The sequence below is a fragment of the Spermophilus citellus genome, assembly GCF_964194105.1.
Source record: "Spermophilus citellus genome assembly, chromosome: 2".
NCBI classification, from domain to species: domain Eukaryota; kingdom Metazoa; phylum Chordata; class Mammalia; order Rodentia; family Sciuridae; genus Spermophilus; species Spermophilus citellus.
This window is the reverse complement of record NC_138183.1, coordinates 193,871,570-193,898,772: the sequence shown is the minus strand read 5'-3', so window position 1 is coordinate 193,898,772 and position 27,203 is coordinate 193,871,570. Positions and strand designations below refer to the sequence as shown.

Below are 27,203 nucleotides of genomic sequence, written 5' to 3'. Positions count from 1 at the left end.
TTTTCAAAATTCTATGTATATTTTATACTTGTAACACATCTCAGTTTAGACTCTTTAAGTTTTTTATTGGAAATACTTGATTTATATTTCTTCCCTTCATACTTAGGCCTGGATACAATCCTAATCTCTTCAAACATCATTGCTAATTTCTGCTGTGAACCTGCTGGGTGGGTTCAGACAGTAAGTGCTTATGGTTGAACATTAATTTGTTTCCTAACTGCCATGAGTCACTTGCTATTTGATGTTGCTACAGTGTTTTGTTAAATAGTATACCTGTCGTTATGCTTAAATGCCTAACTCTGGAATATAAAAAAAATTGACTTTGAATTTCATTCTAGTGTGGCATACTCACTTTTCCCTCCTTGGATTTGTCTGTTTTGATATCTCCTGCAGCTTTCCTTTAAATTTTTTTTTCATTAACAGCATGATTGTCTACTCTGCTGACATTGGAAGATAGCTCAGTATTTATCTTCTTCCATAGTCTGTTTATGGATTAATGGTTGATTTGTAGGGTTGATAAGCAGGAGAAAATCACTGATTCTTGAAATCTTTCATGTAATTTTTCCCAAAGAAATGAAGTCTTCTGGGCTGGGGTTGTGGTTCAGTGGTAGAGTGCTCGCCTAGCATGCTTGAGGCACTGAGTTCCATCCTCATCATCACATAAGTGTAAAATAAAGATATTGTGTCCACTTAAAAAAACTAAAAAATAAATATTAAAAAAAAACAAAAAACCAAGAATGAAGTCTTCTGAGAGCAAACCCAGTTTTTACAGAGGTCTGAACATTAACCTTTGGAACTCCTTGCATCCATGCTGGTATGACTGTTTAGCCAAGAGTTTAGCTGACACTTCAGTTTCTGGTGTAGGAGGTAGTTCTGAATCCAGGTCAGCTGTCTTGCTATATGGGCTTTGTCATGCAGTTAGAAGCAGAAATTAATTTAGTGAAAAGACTGTAGGCAGCCAGGCATGGATGTGCTGGCTAAGAAAGTGCTGTTTGTGTAGATATTCTAATTGTCATTTAAAAGGAGAAGATGGCCTGTAATGAGAATATAATTGATTTTCAGTAATGAAAATATGATCTTGAAGCTGTTCTTTCTAATGAAGTATGAGTATCTGTGCCTGTTGGATATAAAAAGATTCAGAAAATCTTGATTATTGAAGGCATTTTCATTGCCCTCCAGAATTTCCAGAAAATCTGAAGTACCGTGGCAGAAGATATAACAGATTAGGGGCTCTTTAGTGAGTTAGCTCCTCATAAGAGATATACAATTAAGTCATATTCTGTTGGTTAGAGTATTCTTTGATTAAAGGATGTCATATTGCAAGAATCCTTGACAAAAAGTTGACCAAGCCTTTTATTAGTGTACTACCTTTATCAGTCAGCTACCTTGAAATGCCAACATACTTGGGAAAATTATTATAAATGACCATTAGCAAGTCTCATATCACCTGAATTTAACATCTGGTTGTAGGCATACTTTCCTACTACACTACCAGCCAAAAGACATGAACATGACTAGTCAAAACACATGGGGCATCATAAAACAACTATGTAATGATGGCTAATCTATGATCAGGTTGTCAGTTTTAAGAGTTAGGTGGGAATGGGCACTGCAGTTCTGACCCATCCCTACACATTTATGGGTATACCATAATTTACTTTACCAATTTCTCTAGTAACTATAAATGTCAGTAATCTAACAGGTTTTTCTTAAAGTTCTTATAGGTAGTAGGGGCTGGGGTTGTGGTTCAGTGGTAGAGCACTCGCCTCACATGTGTGGGACCCTGGGTTCGATCCTCGGTGTCGCAGTCTGGCTGGGCACAAAATCCCGAGCCACTCAAGCAGGAACAAACTTTATTTCCAAAACTCCCGGGACACACCACACCAACAGGGAATCCCCCTTCCGGAAATCCCTCCAACCGCACTTCCCCAACCAATGGGAACTCTCCGGGAGTCCTGCCAGAGCTCCAAAGTAGCAGGCCAAGGCGGACATCAGGGGTCTAATATCCAATTGAATGCAGATCTTAACATAATCATTATCATCTCAATGGCTTGCTGGCATCACCTTTCAACCAAAGATGCCATGTGTCATTCCTACTATGGTTCTTAGCACCTCAGCACCACATAAAAATAAATAAGTGAAAAAAAAAAGTTCTTATAGGTAGCAAGTTCACTTTTAGACTTGTTTAGACCCTAGACTTGGGGGCAGGTGCTAAATTTCCTCACATCTCTTTATGTACTCTCCTGCTTATCCTAGGAGTTCCTTGTCCCATTGCTAATTGAGAATATTGAGATTTGATTTTCTTCTAAAAATTAATGCTCTCTTGCTTTTCAGTTGTATCATATTGTTAGTCTGTCCTCTAGGGGACCATTTACTTCAAAATAAAAACAAAATGGCATCTCAGTGATTCTAAATTGCAGTGCAGCACTCTGCAGTGAAAGGACTTCTAAACCAAGGGAGGGTTCTAGTTTTGTGGGCTGGGGAAGAATTAGAATGAGAATTTCCTGTGGTCTTAATGTTTTCTTTGAGAGGCTTTAATTACTTGGGAGTAGCTTCACTGACAGATTTTATCTTTTCCTCTTTGTTTAGAAAAGTATTCATATTTCATGTCCAAAGGAAAATACATCTTCTAAGTTTTTGGCACCATACACTACTTTTTCCAGAATTCATACAAAGAGTGTAAGTATTTTGATAAATAAAAAGTATAATAGCATGCTAATTCTTTTACTTTATCTGCTTTTCTAGTGCTGTAAAGATATTCATAATTAATGAGTCATTCATTTGCTCTACATTGTAAAATGATACAGCTGATGAAGTGTGATGTGTGGCAAAACTGGTGTGAGGGTCCGGAGTATGTACACAGACAGGCTCACTGGTAATCTTAGAGATTGTCTGAAATTTTTTAAAATATATTTTAGCAGAGTCACTTACCAGCTTTTGGATAATGATATAATAGCCGATGCTTGCATAATTTGGCACTGCTCATATTTCATTACCTTGTCTACTAGACAGGAACATTTTCTCAATATTCTAAATATACCTCATTGAGGAATAATTTTCAGATGTTTTTTGTAATAAAGCCCTTTCTACTTTTTTTTTAAAGCAGAAGTGAAAAAGTGGTGGATAAACTGTCTCCTTTTTACTGTGTGGTACATTTTTTTAAAATATATTTTTTGTTGGGTGCAGTGGCATATAACATAATCCCAACTACTTGGGAGATTAAGGCAGGAGGTTTGCAGGTTTGAGGCCAGGCTGGGCAATTTGGTGATACCCTGTCTCAAAACCAAATAAGAAATGGCTGACATCCATTGAGTGGTTTACCTACCATTGCATGAGCCCTGGGTTCAATCCCTAGTACTGCAAAATCAAATAAGTTACTTTTTACTCTTGTTGCAAAGCAAATAAATATTTATAGTGATAAAATTAGGAAATAGAAAGTAAAAAATTACTCCTGTTTTTATATTCTAAAAGATAATTGTTGTGAACTTTTATAGCCTTTATTGATAATAATAATAATAGCAATGATAACTAATATTTATTTATTGCTTTCTATGAGTTAGCTCCATGTTGAACTTTATATATTATTATTTGACTTTATTCTCTCAGTCTTTGGGAAACTCTTATGTAGGCAAGTTTATAACTTGCTTTTTATTACTTAATAATATGTACATTATTCTCAATCATCTTTCCTAGTGTTCTTGTAGGAGCTGCATAGTATTACATTGTATGACTTTGTTATAATTTATTTTTCTAGTCTTACATTACCAAACATACAGGTGTTTCCATTTTCTTCATTTGTGTTATGAACATAGGAAGTATATCTCCATTTATACCTTGATAGAAGTATCTTTGCTTGAATCCTTCTGGTGTATGTTGGAAGATTCTTTTGTATAAGTGGGCTCCTAAGAATTAGGAGAAATATCCTAAAAAAATAAAATCATGAAAGATGGAAACTTTATAGGGAAAACCTTTTAGTTATAGTAGAACACTAGAGATGATTACAGGAAGTAAAGGATATTTATTTCAGCCTTGTGGGGAGGTTGTTGATGAAAACAGCCTTCATATCAAACACAGGTCCTTGCTGTTGGGAAACATAGTCTTGAAGAAGATTTGGAAGACTATGAAAAAAAGGAGATTTATAACATGTTTCAAGGAAATAAGAGCATTTCATTATTTGTATTATAAGTTGTTTTGTCTTTTGAACAGATAACATGCCTGGACATTTCCAGTGGCGGCGGCCTTGGTGTGTCTTCTAGTTCTGATGGTAGCATGAAGATCTGGCAGGCTTCCAATGGAGAACTCAGAGTAAAGGATTTGGATACACTTTTAGAATCTTATACATAAAGGGTAGTTTCAGAAACCTTGGATTGGATCATGAAAGGAAGAATGGCCCATTGAAAATATGTAGGACCACTATACTTAAGTTGATCTCTCGTCTCATGTTTGTTAATTGGTACTATCCTCAAGCTTAGTGATTTACCAGACCCGGACAGAGTGGGACTGTAGCATTTGAGTGAGACCAGTGAGTGTCTTAGATGGGTGGGCCCTTGGTTTGAACTGCCTTCAGTGACCAGTTTCTAACGAAGAGTAGCTAGGCTATTAGGGTAGGTATGGCTAAGCTTCAACCTATACAAATGATTTTAAGGAGAGATGTTGAAGAGTTCTGAGTGTCCTCAACTCATACTTAGAACTAGAACTAGGGATGGCTGTGAGACCCTAAATTTAGTTCTATAACATCTGTAGCTCAGTCCCAGGAAAGGAAGCCAACCAACTCTTACAATACTACTTGGTAGACAAATGATCTAAAAAGTCCTCTGGGCATCCTTTTTATTTTTATTTTTTTTTAACTTTATTTTTATTTATTTAATTTTATGTGGTGTTGAGGATCGAACCCAGGGCCTTGCACATGTGAGGCGAGCGCTCTACCGCTGAGCCATAACCCCAGCCCCTGGGCAGCCTTTTTAAAAATGTAGTATGAGGGGCTGGCTGGGGTTGTAGCTCAGTAGAGCGCTTGCCTCGTACATGTGAGGCACTGGGTTCGATCCTCAGCACCACATAAAAATAAATAAAGATATTGTGTCCATCTTTAAAAAAAAAATCTTAAAAAAAAATGTAGTATGAATTCCAGACACACTGGCACATGCCTGTGATCCCAGTTTCTTAGGAGGCTGAGGCAGGAGGATTGAGTTAGCCTAGAAAATTTAATGAGATCTTGTCTCAAAAAAAAAAAATAATAATGATAAAAAAATCTAGTATGGGGCTGGGGATGTGGCTCAAGCGGTAGCGCGCTCGCCTGGCATGCGTGCGGTCCGGGTTCGATCCTCAGCACCACATACAAACAAAGATGTTGTGTCCACCGAAAACTAAAATAAATAAATATTTAAAAAAAAAAATCTAGTATGAGCTGAGGAGCAATATTGCCCATATTATATTGTGTGCATGTACAGATATGAAACAACAAATCCCCTCAATATGTACAACTAATGCACCAATAAAAACATAAAAAAAATCTAGAACAAGGGTATAGCATATATATATTTCACATAAGGGACCAAAGATATGGGGCAGGGGGAATGAAAGAACATCAAGGGATGGACAAAAGAACTAGCATGGCACTTTCTTTTGTTTTTCCAGAGAGGATTGGAAGGACATGTGTTTGATGTGAATTGTTGCAGGTTTTTCCCATCAGGCCTTGTGGTTCTGAGTGGGGGAATGGATGCTCAGCTGAAGATCTGGTCAGCTGAAGATGCTAGCTGTGTGGTGACCTTCAAAGGGCACAAAGGAGGTATGAAAAGCTTTCTCTAATGATCCCCACAGAGGAATTACAAGAGAGGAATAGAAGCTGTTCACAAATGTACAAATAATTCATCCAACTGGTCATTTGGATGAGCTGCTATTTCCCCAAGGACTAGAGATTTCTTTGATAGTCTTGTTATTGCTATCTAGAACGAACAGTCTTCCACAGGTAGTTGTTTTCCACAGTCAATAGGGGAAAACAAATCCTCCCAGGAGATTTTATGCTTGTGTGCTGAGAGAGATGAAAAGAGGAAGAATCCACATCTTATTAGTCCTTTGAGGTGACAGTAAAAGCTGGGTGGCAAATGGCTACATCATCAGATAGCAACATTAGGGCTCAATATTGAGTGTCAATATCCATGAATTTAAGTTATTCTTCATATTTTAAAGATAAAAATAGGTTAGCCTATAATATAATATCAGATAATATCAGATTACAGAGATTGTAAGACTCTTATTAAAAATTGAAATTGATTAGTTGGTATGTTGAAAAAGATATAGAATTTAGAGATGTTTAATCCTTAATTAGAACATTAAGAGGGTAATAAAGTCGGGTGCAGTGGCACACTCCTGTAATCCCAGCGAGCAGCTCAGGAGGCTGAGACAGGATGATCTCGAGTTCAAAGCCAGCCTCAGCAATGGCAAGGCCCTAAGCAGCTCATTATAAGTTTGGATATTTCAAAAAAATGTCATAACATTCTCAGTTCCTTACCTTGAATCCCTCCCTGGGAACCATAATAACATTTTCTGTGCTGGGTATGGTGGCAGGCACCTATAATCCTAGTGACTCAGGATGTTGAACTAGGGGGATTACAAGTTCAAGGCCGGCCTCAGCACCTTAGCAGGGCCCTAAGCAATTTGGTGAGACCCTGTCTTAAAATAAAAAATAATGGGGCTGGGGTTGTGGCTCAGTGGTAGAGCGCTTGCCTGGCTTGTGTGAGGCACTGGGTTTAATCCTCAGCACCATATAAAAATAAATAAATAAATAAAATGAAGTTATTGTGTCCATCTACAACCCCCCAAAAAATTAAAAAAAAAATCTCACTTCTTGAAAAAATAAATAAAAATAATAAGGGCTAGGGGTGTGGCTCATTTTTAAGTATCCCTCATTTTAAGGGTTCACTCCTTCCTATAAATAAATAAATAGGAAGAAAGGGTGGGGGTATAGCTTAGTAGTAGAGCACTCCTGGGTTCACTCCCCAGTACCACTTAAAAATTTTTTTTTAGAGAGAGGAGAGAGAGAGAGAGAGAATTTTTTTATTAATATTTATTTTTTAGTTCTCGGTGGACACAACATCTTTGTTGGTATGTGGTGCTGAGGATCGAACCTGGGCCGCACGCATGCCAGGCGAGCGCGCTACCGCTTGAGCCACATCCCCAGCCCTCCACTTAAAAATTAATAAATAAAAATAGCATTTTCTGTACCACTTATTTGGGAACTAATTATGTATTGTCCTCTACTTATAGTATTTGTACCTGTGTTTTTGCTTTGTGAACCTCACTACATTGTAACTTATAGGCAGACATCAGGTTTTACGTTTTAATATAATTTTTTTTAATATTTATTTTTTAGTTGTAGTTGGACACAATATTTATTTTACTTATTTACTTTATTTTTATGTGGTGCTCAGGATCAAACCCAGGGCCTTGCACATACTAGGCGAGTACTCTACCACTGAGCCACAGTGGTAAAACCCAGCCCTGAGTTTTAATATTCTCTGTGATGGTTTGTCAGATTACATGGAGATGATCTAAGAAACACACGTTAACCTTATCAAATAAGTGATTTACTTCTATAACTGTAAGTAAATGGGTACACAGAAATGGAATAGAAACAATATTTGGCACCTTCCTCACATTACTAAAGAACATGATGGTGCACACTGTAATCCTAGCTACTTGTTAGGCTGCGGCAGGAGGATCATAGGTTTAAGGCCAGCCGGGGCCAGCCTGGGCAACAGTGAGCTTGCCTCAAAAAAAAAATTTTTTTTTAAATGGGCTGGAAATAGTAGTTCAGGGGTAGAACATTTTCCTAGCATGTGCAAGGCCCTGTGTTCAATCCCTAGTACTGCTGGGGGAAGGGAGGGAATATATATACACATACATAATTGTTCTTCCTATTGTGTATTTTAATATGGATAATCAAAGGATTAGCATGTTCTTTACTTAACTGACAATCAGAGGTAAGATTTCTGTATATATTCTGAATCTTTCAAATACAAAGATAAACTAAAAGTAGTTCAGTGTTTCTAATATATGAGTTTAATAAGTAGCTCTAAAATGTGTTTTAATCAGTTTGAAGTTAAATTGTCCAAGTTGTTTAATTAAAATTGGTTCATTTGGAGGTATATATTTATACTACTGATTTTTGTAATAAGCATTATACTGTATCATTCATAATTTATGGAACATTGAGACCAAATTAAATCTCATTTCATTTGACTAGTTATTGAATTTGTTCACCAGGGTAGTGGATGTACTTACATTTGTAGAATAATTTTAAGAATTCAGGTTGCATTGTCAGCACTTTGACCATTATTATCAAACTCTTAGAAATGGTGTATTTTTTTTTAAACAAGTGCTCAGTTTTTCTTTTTTTTTTTAATATTTATTTTTTAGTTTTAGGTGGACACAATAATCTTTATTTTACATTTATGTGGTGCTGAGGATCAAACCCAGTGCCTCGTGCGTGGTAGGTGAGCACTCTACCACTGAGCCACAACCCCAGCCCCAGAAATGATGTATGTTGACTCCAAGCAAAAACATGTATTTTCATTGTTCCTTAGAAACATTAAAAAAGGCTTAATCTGGGGCTGGGGTAGTGGCTCAGTGGTGGAGTGCTTGCCTGGCATGTGTGAGGGTCCTGGGTTTGATCCTCAGCACCACATAAAAATAAATAAATAAAATAAAGGTATTGTGTCCAACTACAACTAAAAAAATAAAAATTAAAAAAAGCTTAATATGATAGTAAAACTAAATCATTTTAATAGAGTGAACTTGTTAAAAATATACATATAGAAATATGAAATTTGCTCTGTGTCTATAGATATTTTAGTTGTAGTTTTGTGTAATGTTATATGTGAACTTGCTGGGATGCTTACATGTAATTCAGTGAAATCTTTTCTTGAAGGCAAATGTCTGTTTGCCTTGATTTATATTCTGAAGACTTGTATTTATTTGGTTTGATATATAAAGCCTTTTGTAACTGCCAGTAGGTCTTAGCTAGTCTGCTTCTCTTACAAAGGCATTCTTGAAATTGCTACTTTCATAGCTTCTTTCTGAAATAATTTCTCAGAGGTTCCCATTCTCTAGGGCTCCTCTTTCCTTTTATTCTTATCATCTAAGTATGAAGAAACCCACACTAGGTACCATTATATTGTGAGTGACATTTTATTAGAGGATGGTAATTTTCCATGCTACTTTTATAGGAAGGGAAACTTTTCTGGATGGCACATCTTTGCTGAGTGTTACTTGAGACTTGTACACAGTTAATACTGTTCACAGTTCCTTAGCTACAACTGTAGCTTCCCTGCCTGGGGTGTATACATTTCAGAATTGTTTTTTAAAAAAGCTTGTATCACTTTTGTGGAATTCAGTAACATTTTAAAATAGTGGGAACTTTACAATGAAGACAGAAGCAGATCTTTGATTGTTTATTGTGTAGGCCCAGCAATACATACCTGTAATCCCAGTGGATCTGGAAGCAGAGACAGGAAGATTGAGAGTTCAAAGCCAGCCTCAGCAACTTAGCAAGGGCCTGAGCAACTCAGAGCGACCTTATCTCTAAATAAAATGCAAAATAGGGCTGGGGATATGGCTCAGTGGTTAAGCACTTGCATTCAATTCCCTGTACCAAAAAAGAGAGAGAGAGAGAGAGAGAGAGACCCCCTTCCTGATGGGGTCTCTAAGATCCTTTTTCCAGCAGGATCTTTTAACATAATGATTTGCAAACTGAACTCCCCAAGATGTCCACTTACATTTTCTTCAAAATAAAAAAAAAAAAGATGGGGTGTTGAAGCCAAAATAAAAAACTTAAAAACCACTTCTGTAAAACTCTACTAAATTTAAGTCCAGAGCTTGGTTTTGTTGTCTGTGTCTCACTACTGATCTTTGAACCATTGGGAAGCAAGGATCTATTTTTGTTTTCTGGCACTTAAAAACACCCAGAATGTGGAACATGAATGTTTTTTTTTTTAAAGAGAGAGAGAGAGAATTTTAATATTTATTTTTTAGTTTCCAGCAGACACAGCATCTTTGTATGTGGTGCTGAGGATTGAACCCGGGCCGCACGCATGCCAGGCGAGCGCGCTACCGCTTGAGCCACATCCCCAGCCCTGGAACATGAATGTTCATGTTCAATATATGTTCATAAAGGGATGAAGTCATTTATGCAGTCCCATCTTCTCTCCCTTTATAGTTGCTTTACCCCCTTCTCCATCTTAGCTACTTTTTTTCTCTTGCCAGGTATCCTTGATACAGCCATCGTTGATCGAGGGAGGAATGTGGTGTCTGGTTCTCGAGATGGAACAGCACGACTTTGGGATTGTGGACGCTCAGCCTGCTTGGGAGTCATTGCAGACTGTGGTTCATCCATTAACGGAGTAGCAGTGGGTGCTGCTGACAACTCCATAAACCTTGGCTCCCCAGAGCAGACACCTAGTGAGTCGATAATGATGCATGAGTTTGTTTTGTTTTCTTAAGCCCCCAGCAATGTTTGCATTAGTGTCTTTTTTTTTTCCTCATCCCTTTCTGTTCTGTAGCTGTATTACTATTTTCACTATAAGATTAATATTTATCTGTGTTCCTACTATAATTCTGTTGCTTTGGAATCTACAAAGAAAGTATATGCTATAATCATTGTATTTGAGTAAGTACAATGTTAGTTAGTAGATAAAATTAATCTATAAAATAATGTTTTGACTAAAATAGTTATTCCTTTTTTAAAATTTTTTTTAGTTGTATATGGACATAGTACCTTTATTTTACTTATTCATTTTTATGTGGTGCTGAGGATTGAACCCAGTGACTCACAGATGCAAGGCAAGCGCTCTACCACTGAGCCACAACCCCAGCCCCCCAAATTAGTCATTCTTAATGCAAATATAATAAGTTTTCAGAGGAAAACTACACATAAACAGTTATTTATTAAACGAATAATTGAACATTCTAGACACTAGATTATAATGGAGAGCAAAGAAATAGATAATATATATATATATATAGATAAGAAACAAAAAAAAAATAAGTGCATGATTGGGCAAAGGGTGTAGCTCAATGGTAGAGTGCTTGGCTAGCATGCACAAAGCCCTGCTTAGCTAGCATGCACAAGGCCCTGCATTCAATCCCCAGCAGTATACCAAACAAACAAAACCTTCACAGATGAATTCCTGATGAATAGATTAGAATGGGTAAGGGTAGGAGAACAGGAGCTGTGGCTATGGGTAGATGTAGAGCCAGCTGGCATTATGGCATGGAGGTGAGATTGATTGTTATATAAAAAGATACCCTTGGGGCTGGGGATGTGGCTCAATTGGTAGCGCGCTCGCCTGGCATGTGTGCGGCCCGGGTTCGATCCTCAGCACCACATACAAACAAAGATGTTGTGTCCGCCGAGAACTAAAAAAAAATAAATATTAAAATTCTAAATAAATAAATAAATAAAATAAAAAGATACCCTTGGACTAGAAGGTTGAATTCAGAGTAAGGTTGAATAAATGTTAAGACAGAATAGTATAGTCCCAGGAAGGCAACTTTCATTTTTATTTTCCCATGATAATACTAATAATTGCTCCTCTGTTCCATAGGACCACTTTTCCTGTCATCATCTTAGCACCTCACATTTTAAAAAGACATTTTTAGAGTAGTTTTAGATTCACAACACAATTTAATAGATAGTATAGAGTTGTCATATACCCTCTGCCCCACCTCCTCACCCCCAGATTGCCTCCCTTGCTGTCAATATCCTACACAAAAGTAGTACATTTGTTTCAATGCATAAAACTACATTGGCACATCATTATCACCTAAGATCTATCTATAATTTACATTAGGGTTCACTCCTGGTGTACTTTCTGTGGGTTTTGACAAATGTATAATCACATGTATCTGTTTTAGTTAGCTTTTACATTGCCATGACCAGAATACCTGAGAAGAACAACTTAGAGGGGGAAAAGTTTATTTGAAGCTCACAGTTTCAGAGGTTACAATCCATAGATGGATGACTCCATTGTTCTGGACCAAAGGGTGGGCAGCACAATAAGGGAGAAGGGCCAGAAGGAAGAACGCCCTTCCAGGGCATAACCTCAGTGACCCAACCTCCTCCACCCACACCCCTCTTACCTTCAGTTACCACCCAGTCAGGCCATTTAAACTAGGATGGACTGATTCTATTAAAGTTCTAATAATTTAATCATTTTACCTCTGAATATTCCTGCAGAAATACAGGAGCTTTGGGGGGCCATCTCATATCCACTCCATAGTACTATCATTATAGTATCATACAGAATAGTTTTAGTGTCCTAAAAATCCTACGTGGTCCATCTATTCATCATTTCCTCCCCTGACCCCTTATACCCACAGATCTTTTTACTATTTGTGTAATTTTGCCTTTTTCAGAATGTCATAGTTGGAATCATTTAGATTTAGCCTTTTCAGATTGGTTTCTTCTACTTCATAATATACACTTAAAATTCCTCTATATCTTTTCATGGCTTGATAGCTTATTTATCTCTTTCTCTCTTTTTGGTACTCGGGATCAAACTCAGGGATACTTTATTATGAGCTACATCCCCAGACATTCTCTTATTTTTTATTTTGAGTCAGGGTCTCTCTTAAGCTGCCAAGACTGAGCTCAGACTTGTAATCCTCCTGCCTCCTCCTGAGTAGCTGGGATTAAAGGCATGTGCCACTGTGCCTGGCTCCATTCATTTCTCTATAGTATTCAATAATATTCTATTGTCTAGATATAATACAGTTTATCCACTCACCTACCAAAGGACATCTTGGTTGCTTCCAAGTGTTGGCAATTATGATTAAAGTTGATAAAAGCATCCATATATAGGTTTTCAATTCATTTGGATTAATTTTGCCCCTTGCTTTTAGACACACTGTAGGTGCTCCCCCACCTCTCTAAAACATTCCATATAGATGCACTATGGTAAAACTATTACTGACCATTAGGTGTTCCCTGACCCCTCTTTGGAGATTAATGGATTAATAGGGAGTATTTATTTCCAATGCACATTACATGTACAATTAATGGTTAATGAAATAATTTCCCACAGTATTTTTAATTTGTTAAATATTAATATAATACACATACTTGAAACCTAGGAATTTTTTGGGGGGTGGGGTACCAGAGATTGAACTCAGGGGCATTTGACCCCTGAACTACATCCCCAACCCTATTTTATATTTTATTTAGAGACAGGGTCTCACTGAGTTGCTTAGCACCTAGCTTTTGCTGAGGCTGGCTTTGAACTCACTATCATCTTGCCTCAGCCTCCTGAGGTGCTGAGATTACAGGTGTGCTGGGATTACCGTGTGCCATCAAGCCTAGCCTCAAACCTAGGATTTCATAGACATATGATTATTTAAAACAGGGTTGTTTTCAAAGATTAGTTGATGATTAAAGTAATTTAAATGAATATATTCTTGTTTTCTTTCCTTCTTCATTACCTATTTACTCTTGAGTCCATTCTAGGATGGTTTATGCTCCAACTACTTGACTGAAATGACTCTTGTCAAGGTCATCAGTGACCCCCATATTGCCTAATCCAGTCTGACTTCTCTGTGCTTGTCTTTCTGAATTCAGCAGTATTAAATATAGTTAAACCTCTTTCTTCTAAGCACTTCTTTCTTTGCTTTATGATACCACTCTTAAGTTTTCTTTCCTATCTCATTGACTGCTTCTTCTTAATCTCCTTTTTAGTCTCCTCTCTTCTACTTTTAAACATCATCAGGCCTCACTCTTAAGTACTAGGTGCTCAGCTCTGAGTATAATATCACCCTAGGCAAGCTCATCAATTCCATAACTTTCAGACGCCTGCAGTCCTCCCCTGCCTCATGTCACACCAGCCTTTGTGAAACCTAATGTGTTCTCATCACCCACCTTCTCCTTGTTCTTCCAGCATAGTGAACTACCTCAGCTTCCTAGCCTTAGCTGCCTTCTTCCTTAGCCTGGAATATACTTCCCAAAGCTCTTCATATGACTGGTTTCTGGCTACCATACAGGTCCAATTAAAAGTGACCTCCATAGAACCTTTGTAAAGTTGAACTTTAAACTTAAAGTCACCTTCCCCTACCCAACCTCCCATCATCTAGTTATGTTTGGTAACATTTTCCTGTTTTGGTTCCTTTGTAGAATTTACCATTCTGAAAGTATCTTATTTTATTTTATTTTTTTTTAGTTGTTGATGGGCCTTTATTTTATTTCTTTATTTATATGTGGTGCTGAGAATCAAACCCAGTGCCTCACGCTTGCAAGGCATGTGCTCTACCACTGAGCCACAATCCTAGCCCCAAATATTTTATTTTTTTTCCTCGTATGGGTTCATTCCATTGGAATCCTCAAATGGAAGGACCTTGTTTTTCTGTTCATCACCACTGCCTAGTAGACCCTCAGTGAATATTTGTTGAATGAATGGATATATTTCATTTCCTTCAGACTAAGATCTTAGAAGGCAGAAGACTATTTTGTTCTACATTATATTTCTACTCTTGGTGTGGTGTTTTAGTACATTACAAACAACTTAAGCTTTTTAAAGTTGGGTTTGTCCAGGTATCTTTTATATACAGTAAAAACCACTCTTTAATACACAGCTTTTTAATTTAAATTTTATAATTTTTTTCTTTTTTGGTACTAGGGATTGAACCCAAGGGTGCTTTAACACTGAACCACATCCCCAGCCCTTTTTATTTTTTATTTTGAGACAAGGTCTTGCTAAGTTGCTTACTTAGGGCCTTGCTGAAGCTGGCTTTGAATTTGCAATCCTCCTGCCTCAGCTTCCTGAGCCGCTAGGATTATATGCATGCACTACCATGCCTGGCTAGTTTTATAAATTTTGACAGGGGATGTACCATTGTATAAAAAATACAACAGTGAGAAATAGAACATGACTTTTTAAAGAATTAATGAATCCCTGACAAAGTACATTCTGCTGGTAACTGGCCATCATGTCTGTTGTGTGGGCACTGCCAGCTCATCTGGCTGGTTGTCATTAACATGGCTCCTCTTTCATGCAGGTGAACGAGAGGTTGGAACAGAGGCAAAAATGCTACTATTGGCCCGGGAAGATAAGAAGCTGCAGTGCTTGGGACTACAGAGCAGGCAGCCGGCAAGTTGTTCCCATGTTTTCCTATAAGACCTCTGAACTCTGAGTTCACTCTGACTCTTTTTTTTTTTTTTTTTTAAAGAGAGAGACAGAATTTTAATATTTATTTTTTAGTTATTGGCAGACACAACATCTTTGTTTGTATGTGGTGCTGAGGATCGAACTGAGCCGCACGCATGCCAGACGAGCGCACTACCACCTGAGCCACACTCCCAGCCCCTCACTCTGACTCTTGACAAGCTGTTTGAGAGATATTTTCTATTCATTCCTTATGGTCACATTTTGAGGAGGCTGCATGTGTGAGCGATTAAGAGCATGGGACTTGGAATAGGGCCAACATTTAAATCCTAGATATTCCATTTAATGGCGTATGACACTAGACAGTTTCTGTAACTTCTGAGCCTGTTTCCTTATCACTAAACTGGGCATAATAGGATTTACCTCATAGGGTTATGTGATTAGGATGAAATGCTTTATGCTTTATGACCTTGTTATAGTTACTTTTCCTCTCTGAGCCTTACCATGTTGTATGTAAAATGATGAGGTTAGATAGATCCTATTTATGGGTCCTTCTGTTTTTAAGATAACATAAAGAAATTCTTATTAAAGGGCTCATACATTCAGGATTCTTGATCAACTAATGACCAGAAAATATTTGAAAGAATTAGGTGATTTTTCTTCTTTCATCCTTGAGGTTTTGTTGGGCAAATTGTACTCTTCGCTAAACTCAGTCTTCCCTAAGATTAGATAGATTTTTAAAATTTCCTTCTAGTTCCTGTCATCATCATTCAGAACAACTTGAATGATTTGATTTGGCCAAAATCTTTGTATTTTCATTCCTATTGTTACTCCATTCTTCTAGTGATGTTTTCATTTTCAAAGTTTGTCCCAAAGGCATCACCATTTTTGTTACCTTTTATTTCTAGAGGAACATCAGTGTTTTTTTGTTTATTTTTGGGATAAGTAAAAAATATAATTTTTTTTAGATGCATGAGAAGAATTGTGATTCATTAAGTTGTCACTTTATTTAAGTTTCTTTCTTTCTTCTTCTTCTTCTTTTTTTTTTTTTTTTTTGGTGCTGGGGATTGAACCCCAGGAGTTTGCACATGCTAGGCAAGCACTCTTAAGAAAGGGTCTCAATAAGTTACTCAGGCTGGCCTTGAACCTGGGACTCTCCTGCCTCAGCCTCCTGAACAGCTAATTAAGCTTGTTTCTTTTTCTACAATGTACCCCTTCAAAAGGTTGCTGGAAGTGATATGAAGCAAAATTTAAATGTGGGAATTATAGATGTTTCTCAAATAGAGAGTTGTAATGGAAAGGGGTGGAAATTTTTGTAGTGAAAGTAAGTCAGAGTGTTGGTTTGAGAACTGTTATTTCAAAGTATGGTGTTATATATACTACTCAAGTCCTCAGCCAACCTCAGGTTCTGAAACCCTTGGACAGCTTCCTTCTTCAGCTACTGGTGAATGCTTTGTTTCCCATTCAAGTCTACTTAAAGAGGGAAGAAAGAAGATATCTCTAAAAAATAAGAAATTTCCCCCCTTTTTGGTGACTGTTTATTCCTAGAAACAAATTAATCTTCAAACAACATTTGTGTCTCCTGTATATTTCCAGGTGTTCCTCTTTATTGGCTCAGATGCCTTCAACTGCTGTACTTTTCTCTCTGGCTTCTTGCTATTGGCTGGGACACAAGATGGAAACATTTATCAGCTAGACGTGAGAAGTCCAACGTGAGTCATCCTTCCCTTTATGATGTAGATCTTCTACAGAGTGGAATTTTTTATTGGCTTTAACATTGGTTTATCCTAACATATAATGACTGTTGAATTAAGAGTATAGTTTTCCAGCTGGGCTTGGTGGTGCATGCCTGTAATTCCAGCAGCTCTGGAGGCTGAGGCAGGAGGATCATGAGTTCAGAGCCAGCCTCAGCAAAAGGGAGCTGCTAAGCAACTCAGTGAGACTCTGACTCTAAATAAAATATAAACTAGGGCTGGGGATGTAGCTCAGTGGTTGAATGCCCCTGAGTTCAATCCCCAGTACCAAAGAAAAAAAAAGTTTATTTTTGCATCATTAAAGTTCTTCTGGTGTGAATTATCTGATTGTTTTTATTATTCCTGGAATCATAGTAAAAGATTAATTTGATTCCTACTGTCATGATTACCCAACTGTAATATTTGCTTTGAAAATTAAGCTTAAATAAGAACTAACATTTCATTTAAAATGATTTTCTATGGAGGAACTTTGGTAGGTCAAAGGGGAAGGAGGAAGGGAAAGGGAGGAGGCATGGGGGTAAGAAAGATGGTGGAATGAGATGGACATCATTACCCTACATGTATGAAGACATGAATGGTGTGACTGTACTTTGTGTACAACCAGAGAAACAAAAAACTGTGCTCCATATGTGTACTATGAATTGAAATGCATTCTGCTGTCATGTATAAAAAATTAGAAGAGGGGCTGGAGGTGTGGCTCAAGCAGTAGCGCGCTCGCCTGGCATGCGTGCGGCCCGGGTTCGATCCTCAGCACCACATACCAACAAAGATGTTGTGTCCGCCGAGAACTAAAAATAAATATTAAAAATTCTCTCTCTCTCTCTCTCTCTCTCCTCTCTCACTCTCTCTTTAAAAAAAAAATTAAAAGAAATAAACTAATTAATTAAAAAATGATTTTCTAGAACTTTTTTTTTGGTACCAGGGATTGAACTCAGGGGCACTGAGCCATATCCCTATCCCTTTTTTATATTTTATTTAAAAACAAGGTCTCACTGAATTGCTTAGGGCCTTGCTAAGTTGCTGAGGCTGGCTTTGAATTTGCGATCCTCCTGCCTCAGCCTCCAGAGCCACTGCAATTATAGGTGTGTGCTACTGCCTTGGAACCTTTAACTTTAAGGAACTCAATAATTTTCTCTAAGCAGTTAGACCTGGACTGGCCTAAGATTGAATGCTAATTTTTAATTCAAGTAAAGCTGGTTCTGTGTTTTGTTTAGTTTTATCATGACCTAAGACCAGCCTTATCCTGGGCTTAAAGATATCTAAAGAGAATCATGTAAGCTCTCTGTTGCAGGACCTAACAATCTCTATTATTCTGGCCCTTCTTTCTTTTGTTTCCTTCTTTTGTTCAACTAATATTTATTGAATGGCTTTTGTAGCCACTATTTTTATCTTTCATTTCAGTGTCCTGACAATTTTAATATTTTATAAATAGTTCTAATTCTATCTTTAAATAAAAAGATTAACACATTGTTAAAAGTGTAACTATCTGTTTTCAATCCATGTCAGTTTTCTCCTAAAAACTTGACATGTTGCCCAGCATGATGGGTCACACCTATAATCTCAGCAATTTGGAAGTTAGAGGCAGAAGGATTGCAAGTTGGAGGCCAGCCTCAGCAACTTAGCAAGGCCCTAAGCAACTTAGCAAGGACCTATCTCAAAAAAGAAAAGAAAACAAAAAGCTGGGGATGTAGCTCAGTGGTAGAACATCCATGAGTTCAATCACTAGTACCAATAAAAATAAAACCTGAGATGTTGTTGGTGACTTATTTCATGTTTAGAGACACATTTAGATTTACTTCAAGGTGAATTTGAGTTACTTCAATCTTCCAGTTAAGGATCTTGCCAGGAAAGAGATCATATAAAGAGATCATTTGTCCTGTTTCCTTTTATGTGGTTAGTACTATATGTTGAATATAGTCAAGCAGTGCTTTCAAAGAAAAAGAGTGAAAGTAAAATTTCCCCTTTTACTTTAAATTCTAGGGTTCCGATACAAGTCATCCACAGATCAGGAGCACCAGTTCTATCCCTACTGAGTTTCAGAGATGGATTCATTGCTAGCCAAGGTAGGTCCAGTAGCCAATGAAGAGAGCTTGTTTCATCTTGTTCAGTTAATTAAACATAGTTGTAAGTGGCTCATCTATGTCTGAGTTGGGGCATGGTCCTCCATGATTCTTTGGCATATTGTGCTTATGACATAGTTTTTATCACTCTGCTTTGTAATTGTCTGTGTTTCCCCCTAGTCCAGGCTTCTTGCAATAGTAACAGTGCCTTATTCATCATTTTATTATCCCCATCAGTTAGTTTAATGCTCACTAAATAGTGGGAACTCAGTAAACATTGGTAAAGCAAATGTGTGGTCCTAAGTTGCAAAACACTGAGGATTCAGTTATCAGTCAATTATGTTCTCTTCCCTAAAGGAACTCACAGTTAGTGTGGCAGACACGTGTGAATCTTTGATTGTGAACTCAATAGTAGATGTCATTTTTCCTTGCTGAATGGTGTAATAATGGTGAGAAGATGATGAGATCATGGTTAGTTTCCCACTATAGCTTAAAGTGAGATTTTTGAGACAAAAGGAATGTGGACTTCAAACTAGCGTCATATTATGGCACATGAGCAGCTTATCTTGTCTCAGAGGCATCTCTGAAGCAAGAGCTTAATATCCCTGACAACCTGCAGATTGGCCACCCAGGAGGGCCTTGATAATTCTTCCCTCCCTGCCTTACCCTTAGGCCATTTTTTCATTGAATATGAACATCTATGTTGCAGGCAGTGGGTGGGTTAGAGGAGGGGTAGCAGGTGGAGAAGAGCTAACTCCTGGATTTTCTACTTTTTGTAGCTGTTTTCTGCTGGGAAGAAAGCAAAGCATGACTTCTGTCACTAACAGCTGAAGGCAAAGCGAGTAAAAGTATAACTATCTGTTTTCAGAGGATAAAACTAAAACCAATGGGAGAAAGTTATCAGACGTCACATCTCAGTTATAAGAAGGAAGCACTTTATGTTCCTTGAGAAGGAAGCTGTCATTGAGCACCCTAGCAGCACAGCTGGTGGCTACTCTGCAGGGGAATTCTGTACTTGTTTAGAAGTTGGGCATATTACAATCTTTGAGCTCTTTGGAATTCTTTAGTGATTAGTGAGGAGACCTCTCTCTCTTTTTTTTCCCTGGTACTAGGAATTGAACCTGAGGGTACTCTACCACTGAGCTATATTCCCAGCCCCTTTTCTAATTTTGTTTTGAGACAGGGTCTTATTAAGTTGCTGAGGCTGATTTTGAACTTGCAATCTTCCTTCTTCAGCCGCCTGAATAGGTGTGATTATAGGCATGTGCCACCACACCCAGTTCCTGTACAAAGATATTCCTTTTTTTTTTTTTTCCACCAGAGGCAACTACACGGCCTCTGCTCTGCTTTATTGACTTCAGAGAATATTTGGATACAGTTTTTTAAAAAAAGAAAAGAAACACACACACATACACAATGGAAACTGGGGATCCAGGCTGGTGTCACCTGACCCCAGAAGAATTCCCCAAAGTAGGTTTATTCAAAATGCCAGAGGAAAAAAAAATGAGGTAATGTGGTGCTGAGTCCAGGGGTGGCCAGTTGGCAGAGGAATAGTCAGTGACACTGCTGGTGGGTCATGCCTCTTTCTCGTAAGTGCAAGTGCACACTACACTGCCATGGGTGAGTGTCAAGATGAGTTTCCCATCATTTAGCTCCCGCACAAGTGTAGTCTCTTGCCCATCCCACTTCTGCACATGGACAAGTTTTCCTCCATCCAGTGTCACAGTGGACTTGACCTTCCTGTCATCTGCTGTAGTCTCATCAAACTCCACCCCCAGTTAAAAACCGATCTCCATGTTCTTGAAGGTGCTCTGTGTTTTTAAGATGATGGTGTCCCCATTCTTTTCAATGATTGTAGTGGGCTTGGTCATGCTGGCCACTTGCCTGGTAGCAAAGCCCACACCAAGTGACTTCATGTAGTCATCGAAATTCTTGCTGTCCACTAGTTTCCAGGTGCCCACGAAGGCGTCCACCATGGTGAGGCTGGGCTAGGCTGAGAAGCAAGCTGCGAGAGATGGAAGGCTTGTAGAGTCCGGGACCAAAGATATTCCTTTATGCAGCATATGCAGCATGCTTTTAACCATGTAAAATAAATTTTTTATTAAGATTAGAAGAATGGTCAAAATTTTAATATTAATTATCTTTGGTAGATTATGGGTGATTTATTTCCCGTGTTTTATTTATTTTTAATATTCTCTTTATTGAGCATGTACCACTTTTATATTAAATAAAGCAGCAAAGATCATCTTTTTAAGTAGTTTACAGATTATCTCAAGTTTCAAGAAAATTAAGTTTAAAATTAGATATAGTGGGGAAAAAAAAAAGATTAGATGTACTTAATTTTTCCCTCTGTGGGACTGGGGATTAGTCTCAGGGCTTTATACCTGATAGGTAGACACTTTATATTGATCTCCATCCCAATTAAGATTAGATATATGTTTATTTTCCTCCTGTCCTAGGATATGTAGCCAAATTCCCAATTTTTTTTTTTTTTTGGTACCAGTGATTGAACCCAGGGGTGCTTAACCACTGAGCCATATCCCCAGCTCTTTTTAATATTTTATTTAGAGACAGGGTCTCATTAAGTTGCTTAGGGCCTCGCTAAGTTGCTGAGGCTGACTTTGAACTTTCGATCCTCTTGCCTCAGTCTCTCAGGCTGCTGGGTTTATAGGCGTGCACCACTGTGCCCAGCCCAAATTTATAATTTCGGGAATAATTTGGGGATATAAAAATTTTTCTTAAAGGAAACTTTTGTATAGACAGTTCTTATTAAAAATCATTGTTGGACTGGGGATGTGGCTCAAGCGGTAGCTCACTCGCCTGGCATGCGTGCAGCCCGGGTTCAATCCTCAACACCACATACAAACAAAGATGTTGTGTCCACCGAAAACTAAAAAAAAATAAATATTAAGAATTCAAAAAAAATCATTTTTAAGGATAAGTTTGTAAATAAATGTATAAGCCTACAGTTGCTTGCTCTGTGCATTTGGCAGGTTCTAAAAGTCAAATATGGTCCTTTTTCCACTGACTCTACTATTGACCTTCAAATCCTCCCCAGCCAAGCATTCTAGGCAGCCACTGTAGATCATTGTAGTTAGCCCACATAGTAAGACTTACTTGCTTTTTGCATCTTAGGACCATCTTTTTCAGGCTACTAATCTGTATAAAAAAGTCAAAATATGGAGTATATTAGTTTATGGTATGCAGCATCTCTTTAGTTGTCTAAATTACCTTTCTGCCTTTTAGGTGACGGAAGCTGTTTCATTATTCAGCAAGACCTAGACTATGTCATTGAACTCACTGAAGCTGACTGTGACCCCGTGTACAAGGTATACAGGCATAAAAGGACACCAGGTCTGAGTGATTCTCTCCTGGGATCTAGGGCTTTGAAAGGACTAAATCAGGCTATCTGTGGTCATTAGGGTGCTAAAATACTGCTTATTATGGAAGTTATTATAAAATACAACTTATTATATAAGTAGTATGGTGGGACAGAAAGAATTCCAGGTATTGAGTCAAAACCGGCTGACTTCCTCACTGACTGTAGAAACTTGAAAAATTACTTTCTATCTGTAAATGAGGATAGTAATGAGATAATGCATGTGAAAGGTTTTTTTTTTCTTTTTTTGAGTACCAAATGAGGATAGTAATGAGATAATGCATGCGAAAGGTTTTTTTTTTTTTTTTTTTGAGTACCAAACTACTAATGAACTACATCCCCAGCCCTTTTTAAATTTTATTTTGAGATAGGATCTCACTCAGTTGCTGAGGCTGGACTTGAAATTGCTATCCTCCTGCCTCAGTTTCCCAACTAGCTGGGATTACAGGTGTGTACACCACACCTAACTATAAATATATTCTTTAAGTTTTAGCAATAATTTTATTTAAAGGTAAAGACTGATTATCTCATTTGATTAGAGTGGAAAGAGAAAAATGAAAGATGAAGTCATATTTATTGACCAGACATTATATTGGATGTTTTTATAAATATTATCTCATCTAATCTTTATTACTTTTCCTTGAGATATGGGTATTATTATTCCGATTTTTTCTTGTTTTCAAAAAGTTGTACAATTAATACATACCTATAAAAAGTTATAACAGACTGAAAAGTTGGCTCTAAAACTTATATAGTTCCAGTCTTTGTAGCAATAACTGACACTTATAGTTTTGCATATATCTTTTAAGACTATTATATATTTGTATCCATGTATTTATGCCCTTATATAAATATAGTTTTAATCTTTAGTTTGCATATATAACTGGGATTATTCCATAGATGTTTCCCTATGACTTATTTATTTTTTACTTAACATCTTGGAGCTTTTCCCAGGTAAATGCATATAGGTCCATTTTACTTTTTAAAATTCCTAAATGTGATCTATATTGTGAGCTGGCATAACATTTCCATTTTACAAAAGAGGAAACTGGGGCCAAGGATTTCTCAAAATGATTGAGAAAATTGCCCTAAGTCGTGCAGTTATATGGTAGCAGGCCCTAGATTAAGTTAATTTCAGAATGCATGCTATTTCCCTGATGTTAGTATTTCTTCCCTTTCTTTGAGAAGTTAATGAACTCCTCCTCAGAAAAAAGGCACATATTTGGAACTTTTTCACATACAATTTTATGAGGTTCAAGGATACCCAAGCCAATCTGTGGACCATCTGTTCCTCAGATGCAGACCCTCTGCATGAAATCATACACAACACTAAGAGGTTTGCATTTCACTTAGACCGTTTAGTGTCTCTGTTCTGCAGTCTTAGTGTTCCCTGACCTTGGGCAAAGATTTTGTAAATTTGTATTATGGATGTAATCTTCTCTTGCCTTCAGAGTTACTAAAGTTTCTCAGACTCCTTTGGATTAATATGGGCTAATAGCAAACTTCCACCATTTTGAAATGAAAAAATTCTAGGCTTCCTTTGAGCTGTGAATTCTTGTGTTCCAGGTAGCCACGTGGGAGAAGCAGATCTATACGTGCTGTCGAGATGGTCTTGTGCGACGCTATCAGCTTTCTGACCTCTGAACCCTTTCCCAGTTAGTGAAAAGGGTTGACCCTGATCAACAAAGAACAGAAACATTACCCATATTTCCCAAGGTCTTTGGCTCCTTAATGTCTTGGGCACCGCTTGGAAGTCACAGCAAGTTAACTGTACTGGCCCATGTGGAACAATCATCCCAAGACCTACTTGAACTGAGTGAGAAGCTCACTTGTGCTCACTGCCTTTGCCCCAGCTTTTCTTTGCGTAAATTTAGCCCACAACACATGGCAAAGATCTGGATGCTTATATTTTATTCTCTCACCAGTTGTGTTAATTGTTTACAAGGCACAGAGAATTAAAGCCTGTTTGCTGGAAGAAAAAGAAAATATGTTTGAAAGAGTCTTGAGTTTGGAAAACTTTGTTAAATTTTCTTACTCGATCTAAAAGGGAAGATGATAGAACTCCTTCCTCTGCAGTCCCTGTTGACCTGGCCCTAGAGAAGGATATTTGGCATTAGCAGTAAATATCCTGAGAGAAATTCTTAGGCAGGGTATCAGCTCTCCCTGTTTTCCCAGAACTGAGGGGTTTGGGCAGCATGGGAATTTTGGTGCTCAAACTGGCACAGTCCCAGGCAAACTAGCATGGTTGCTCAGCCTCTGTATAGGTGAGGGAGTTGAATCTTGATCATGGTGAAGGCAGTCGTTGTCAATCTGTGGTCCCTGAAATAGTGGCATCAATATCACCTAGGATCTTACTAGAAAGAGAAAAGTTTGGGTCCCACCCCAGACCTGAGTCAGAAATTCTGTGAGTTTAGCCAGCAGTCTATATTGTAACAGACCTCCTAGGTGATTCTGCTGCAAGCTGAAGTCTGAACCATCGACCTAGAGGAAGACATCCTGAGGGCACTTTAGTTATAGCAGGAACCAGGGCTCATAGGATGGGAGATGTGACCAGAAAGGCTGGCAGGACCAAATAGTGAAGAAGCTTGATTGAATGTCAGGTCAGGAGCTTGGACTTGGTCAGCAATGGCAAACTATTGAAGAGTTTTTAGAGAATGGCATGGTCTCCTCTTTTCCTAAACATAAAACACTTATTTTCCCCAAACATAAAAATCGAATTGTAATGTGTGTGCCATGGTTTATTTTCACTTAGTATTTCCAAGATCTTTCCATCTCAGCACATTTAGACCTTCCTCATTGTTTTTAGCAATGTTGAGCATAAAGATACCCTATTATTTACAGTTTAGAGATGATTTTAGAAAGGATTCTTGGAGGATACAACACTTGAGTTGGGCTATGCAGGCTAAGATTTTGGTTTATTTAAGGGAAGAAAGTTATTTCTGGCTAGGGTAATAACATGGTTAACAGAGTTCCTAAATATATATTTTCATCTGGGTGTGGTGGTGTGCCCCGGTGATCCCAGCAACTTGAGAGGCAGAGATAGGAGGATCACAAGTTCAAAGTCAGCCTCAGTGACTGAGCAAGGCCCTAAGCAATTTAGTGAGACCCTGTCTCAAAATAAAAAAAAAGGGCTGGGGATGTAACTCAGTGGTAATGCACCCCTGGGTTAAATCCTGGTACCCCCCCCCCCGCAAGAAAAATACATTCTTAAAACTACACTGTGACTTTCAGAGATTGAACACTGTGAGACTCAGATGAAGTAATTTGCCAAGTATCTGATTTGCCAAGTGTCTGAGAGCAGGAACTTTATCTTTTTTTTTTTCTTCTGTTATTAGGAATTAAATCCAGGAGTGCTTCACCACTGAGCAACATCCCCCACCCTTTTAATTTTTTAATTTTAAGACAGGGTTTCACTAAGTTGCTCAAGCTGGGCTCTGATTTGTGATCCTCCTGCCTCAGCCTCTCAAGTTGCTAGGACTACAGGTGTGCACTACCTTGCCAGGCTAATTTTTTCACTTATATTTTAACTTTAAATTGAATTTTTTCTACAACACTTTTGATTATACCTAAACCAAAGTGTCAAAATACTGCATTTTGTTGAATATCTAACAAGTACCAGCTCTGTTCTAAATATTATATTTATATATCTAAACATCCTCATAATAATTTTTTTTTTTGGTAGTACTGGGGATTGTACCCAAGAGGGTTCTGCATCTGAGTTACATCCTACTCTTTCTTAAATTTTATTTTGAGACAGGGTCTCACTAAGTTTCCCAGGCTGGTTTCAAACTTAAAATCCTTCTATTTGAACTTATGAGTAGCTGGGATGGCAGGTGTGCACCTGAGACTCGCTGTCCTTACTCATAAAAATCCAACTGGATTCCTGTTTTATTCAGATATGGAAACTGAGACTCAAGAAATTAAATACCACAGCTTTGATTTGGACCTTGGTCAGTCTCCAAAACCTGTTTTTATATCCTTTCCATAATCATCTCTAAACTGTTTATGTAGTCACGAGCATCATGTAGTCGTGTGCAGGTGCCAAGAGAGATGACTGAAGTAATTTTTCTTTTTCTGTGTAAGTTTTCTATCACTTTAGCTCTCACAAAAGTGTAGTCCCTTCTTGTCCCACTTATGCACATGGACAAGTTTTCCTCCATCCAGCGTGAAAGTGGACTTGACCTTCCTGTCATTGGCTTTAGTCTCATCAAACTCCACCCCTAGCTGAAAGCTGATCTCTGAGTTCTTAAAAGTGCTCTGGGTTTTTATGATGTTGGTGTCTCCATTCTTTTTGATGATTGTGGTAGGCTTGGTCATGCTGGCCACTTGCCTGGTAGCAAGTGACTTTGTGTAGTCATCAAAATTCTTTCTGTGCACTAGTTTCCAGGTGCTCACAAAAGCATCTACCATGGTGAGGCTGTGCTAGGCTGAGAAGGAAGTTTCAAGAGATGGAAGGCGTGCAGAGGCTCTGGAACCAGTCAGCAAGCTCATTTTAAGGAGTGATTTTTGATAGAACCAGGTAGATCAGAGGGGACAGATTCCAGAGTTTTGTGAATCCTAGAAGGCCAAGGGGGAACTTTCAGAAGTTCAAGAAAACAGGGTGACCTGAGCACCATGGCACATGCCTATAATCCTAGTGATTCAGGAGGCTGAGGCTGGAGAATCTCAAGTTTGAGGCCAGCCTCAGCAACATGTGACACCCTCAGCAACTTAGGTTGTATTTCAAAATAAAAAAGGACTGGGGATGCCGTTCAGTGGTAAAGTATCCCTGAGTTCAATCTCTAGTGAAAGAAACAGGATGAAGAGAGAGATGGGTGAGTTCTCACAGCAAGTGACCATCTCTGAGTTCCCACTCCAGGGTTTA

At 38.1% G+C, this 27,203-nt stretch overlaps 2 protein-coding genes and 1 pseudogene across 4 annotated transcripts in view; 1 reads left to right on the top strand and 2 right to left on the bottom strand.

The window, feature by feature from the left end:
* PAAF1 (proteasomal ATPase associated factor 1) overlaps positions 1–24,325 on the top strand; it is a gene marked incomplete at its 5' end in the record, with an annotated part of 30,752 nt that extends 6,427 nt beyond the window's left edge. The window contains 10 exons of one of the 2 annotated variants that reach the window (XM_081279436.1): positions 107–180; positions 2,590–2,679; positions 4,207–4,305; positions 5,635–5,785; positions 10,261–10,455; positions 15,040–15,131; positions 16,743–16,858; positions 18,881–18,963; positions 22,207–22,289; positions 23,906–24,325. In XM_081279436.1, the coding sequence (XP_081135562.1) occupies positions 107–180; positions 2,590–2,679; positions 4,207–4,305; positions 5,635–5,785; positions 10,261–10,455; positions 15,040–15,131; positions 16,743–16,858; positions 18,881–18,963; positions 22,207–22,289; positions 23,906–23,983 (1,061 nt within the window). In that variant the 3' untranslated portion in view covers positions 23,984–24,325. The remainder of the gene's footprint in view (positions 1–106; positions 181–2,589; positions 2,680–4,206; positions 4,306–5,634; positions 5,786–10,260; positions 10,456–15,039; positions 15,132–16,742; positions 16,859–18,880; positions 18,964–22,206; positions 22,290–23,905) is intronic. The other variant, XM_081279435.1, reaches the window with a different exon arrangement.
* Positions 20,447–20,997, bottom strand: LOC308642816 (fatty acid-binding protein, heart-like; annotated as a pseudogene). Its single transcript has one exon. The product of its transcript is annotated as a fatty acid-binding protein, heart-like (transcript).
* A 2,109-nt stretch (positions 24,326–26,434) lies between the features above and the next one.
* Positions 26,435–26,749, bottom strand: LOC308641708 (fatty acid-binding protein, heart-like; the record flags this gene model as incomplete). The annotated part of the gene is made up of 1 exon (XM_081280322.1): positions 26,435–26,749. One exon carries the CDS (start codon positions 26,747–26,749, stop codon positions 26,435–26,437), a length of 315 nt encoding a protein of 104 aa, XP_081136448.1.
* Between the last annotated feature and the right edge of the window lie 454 nt (positions 26,750–27,203).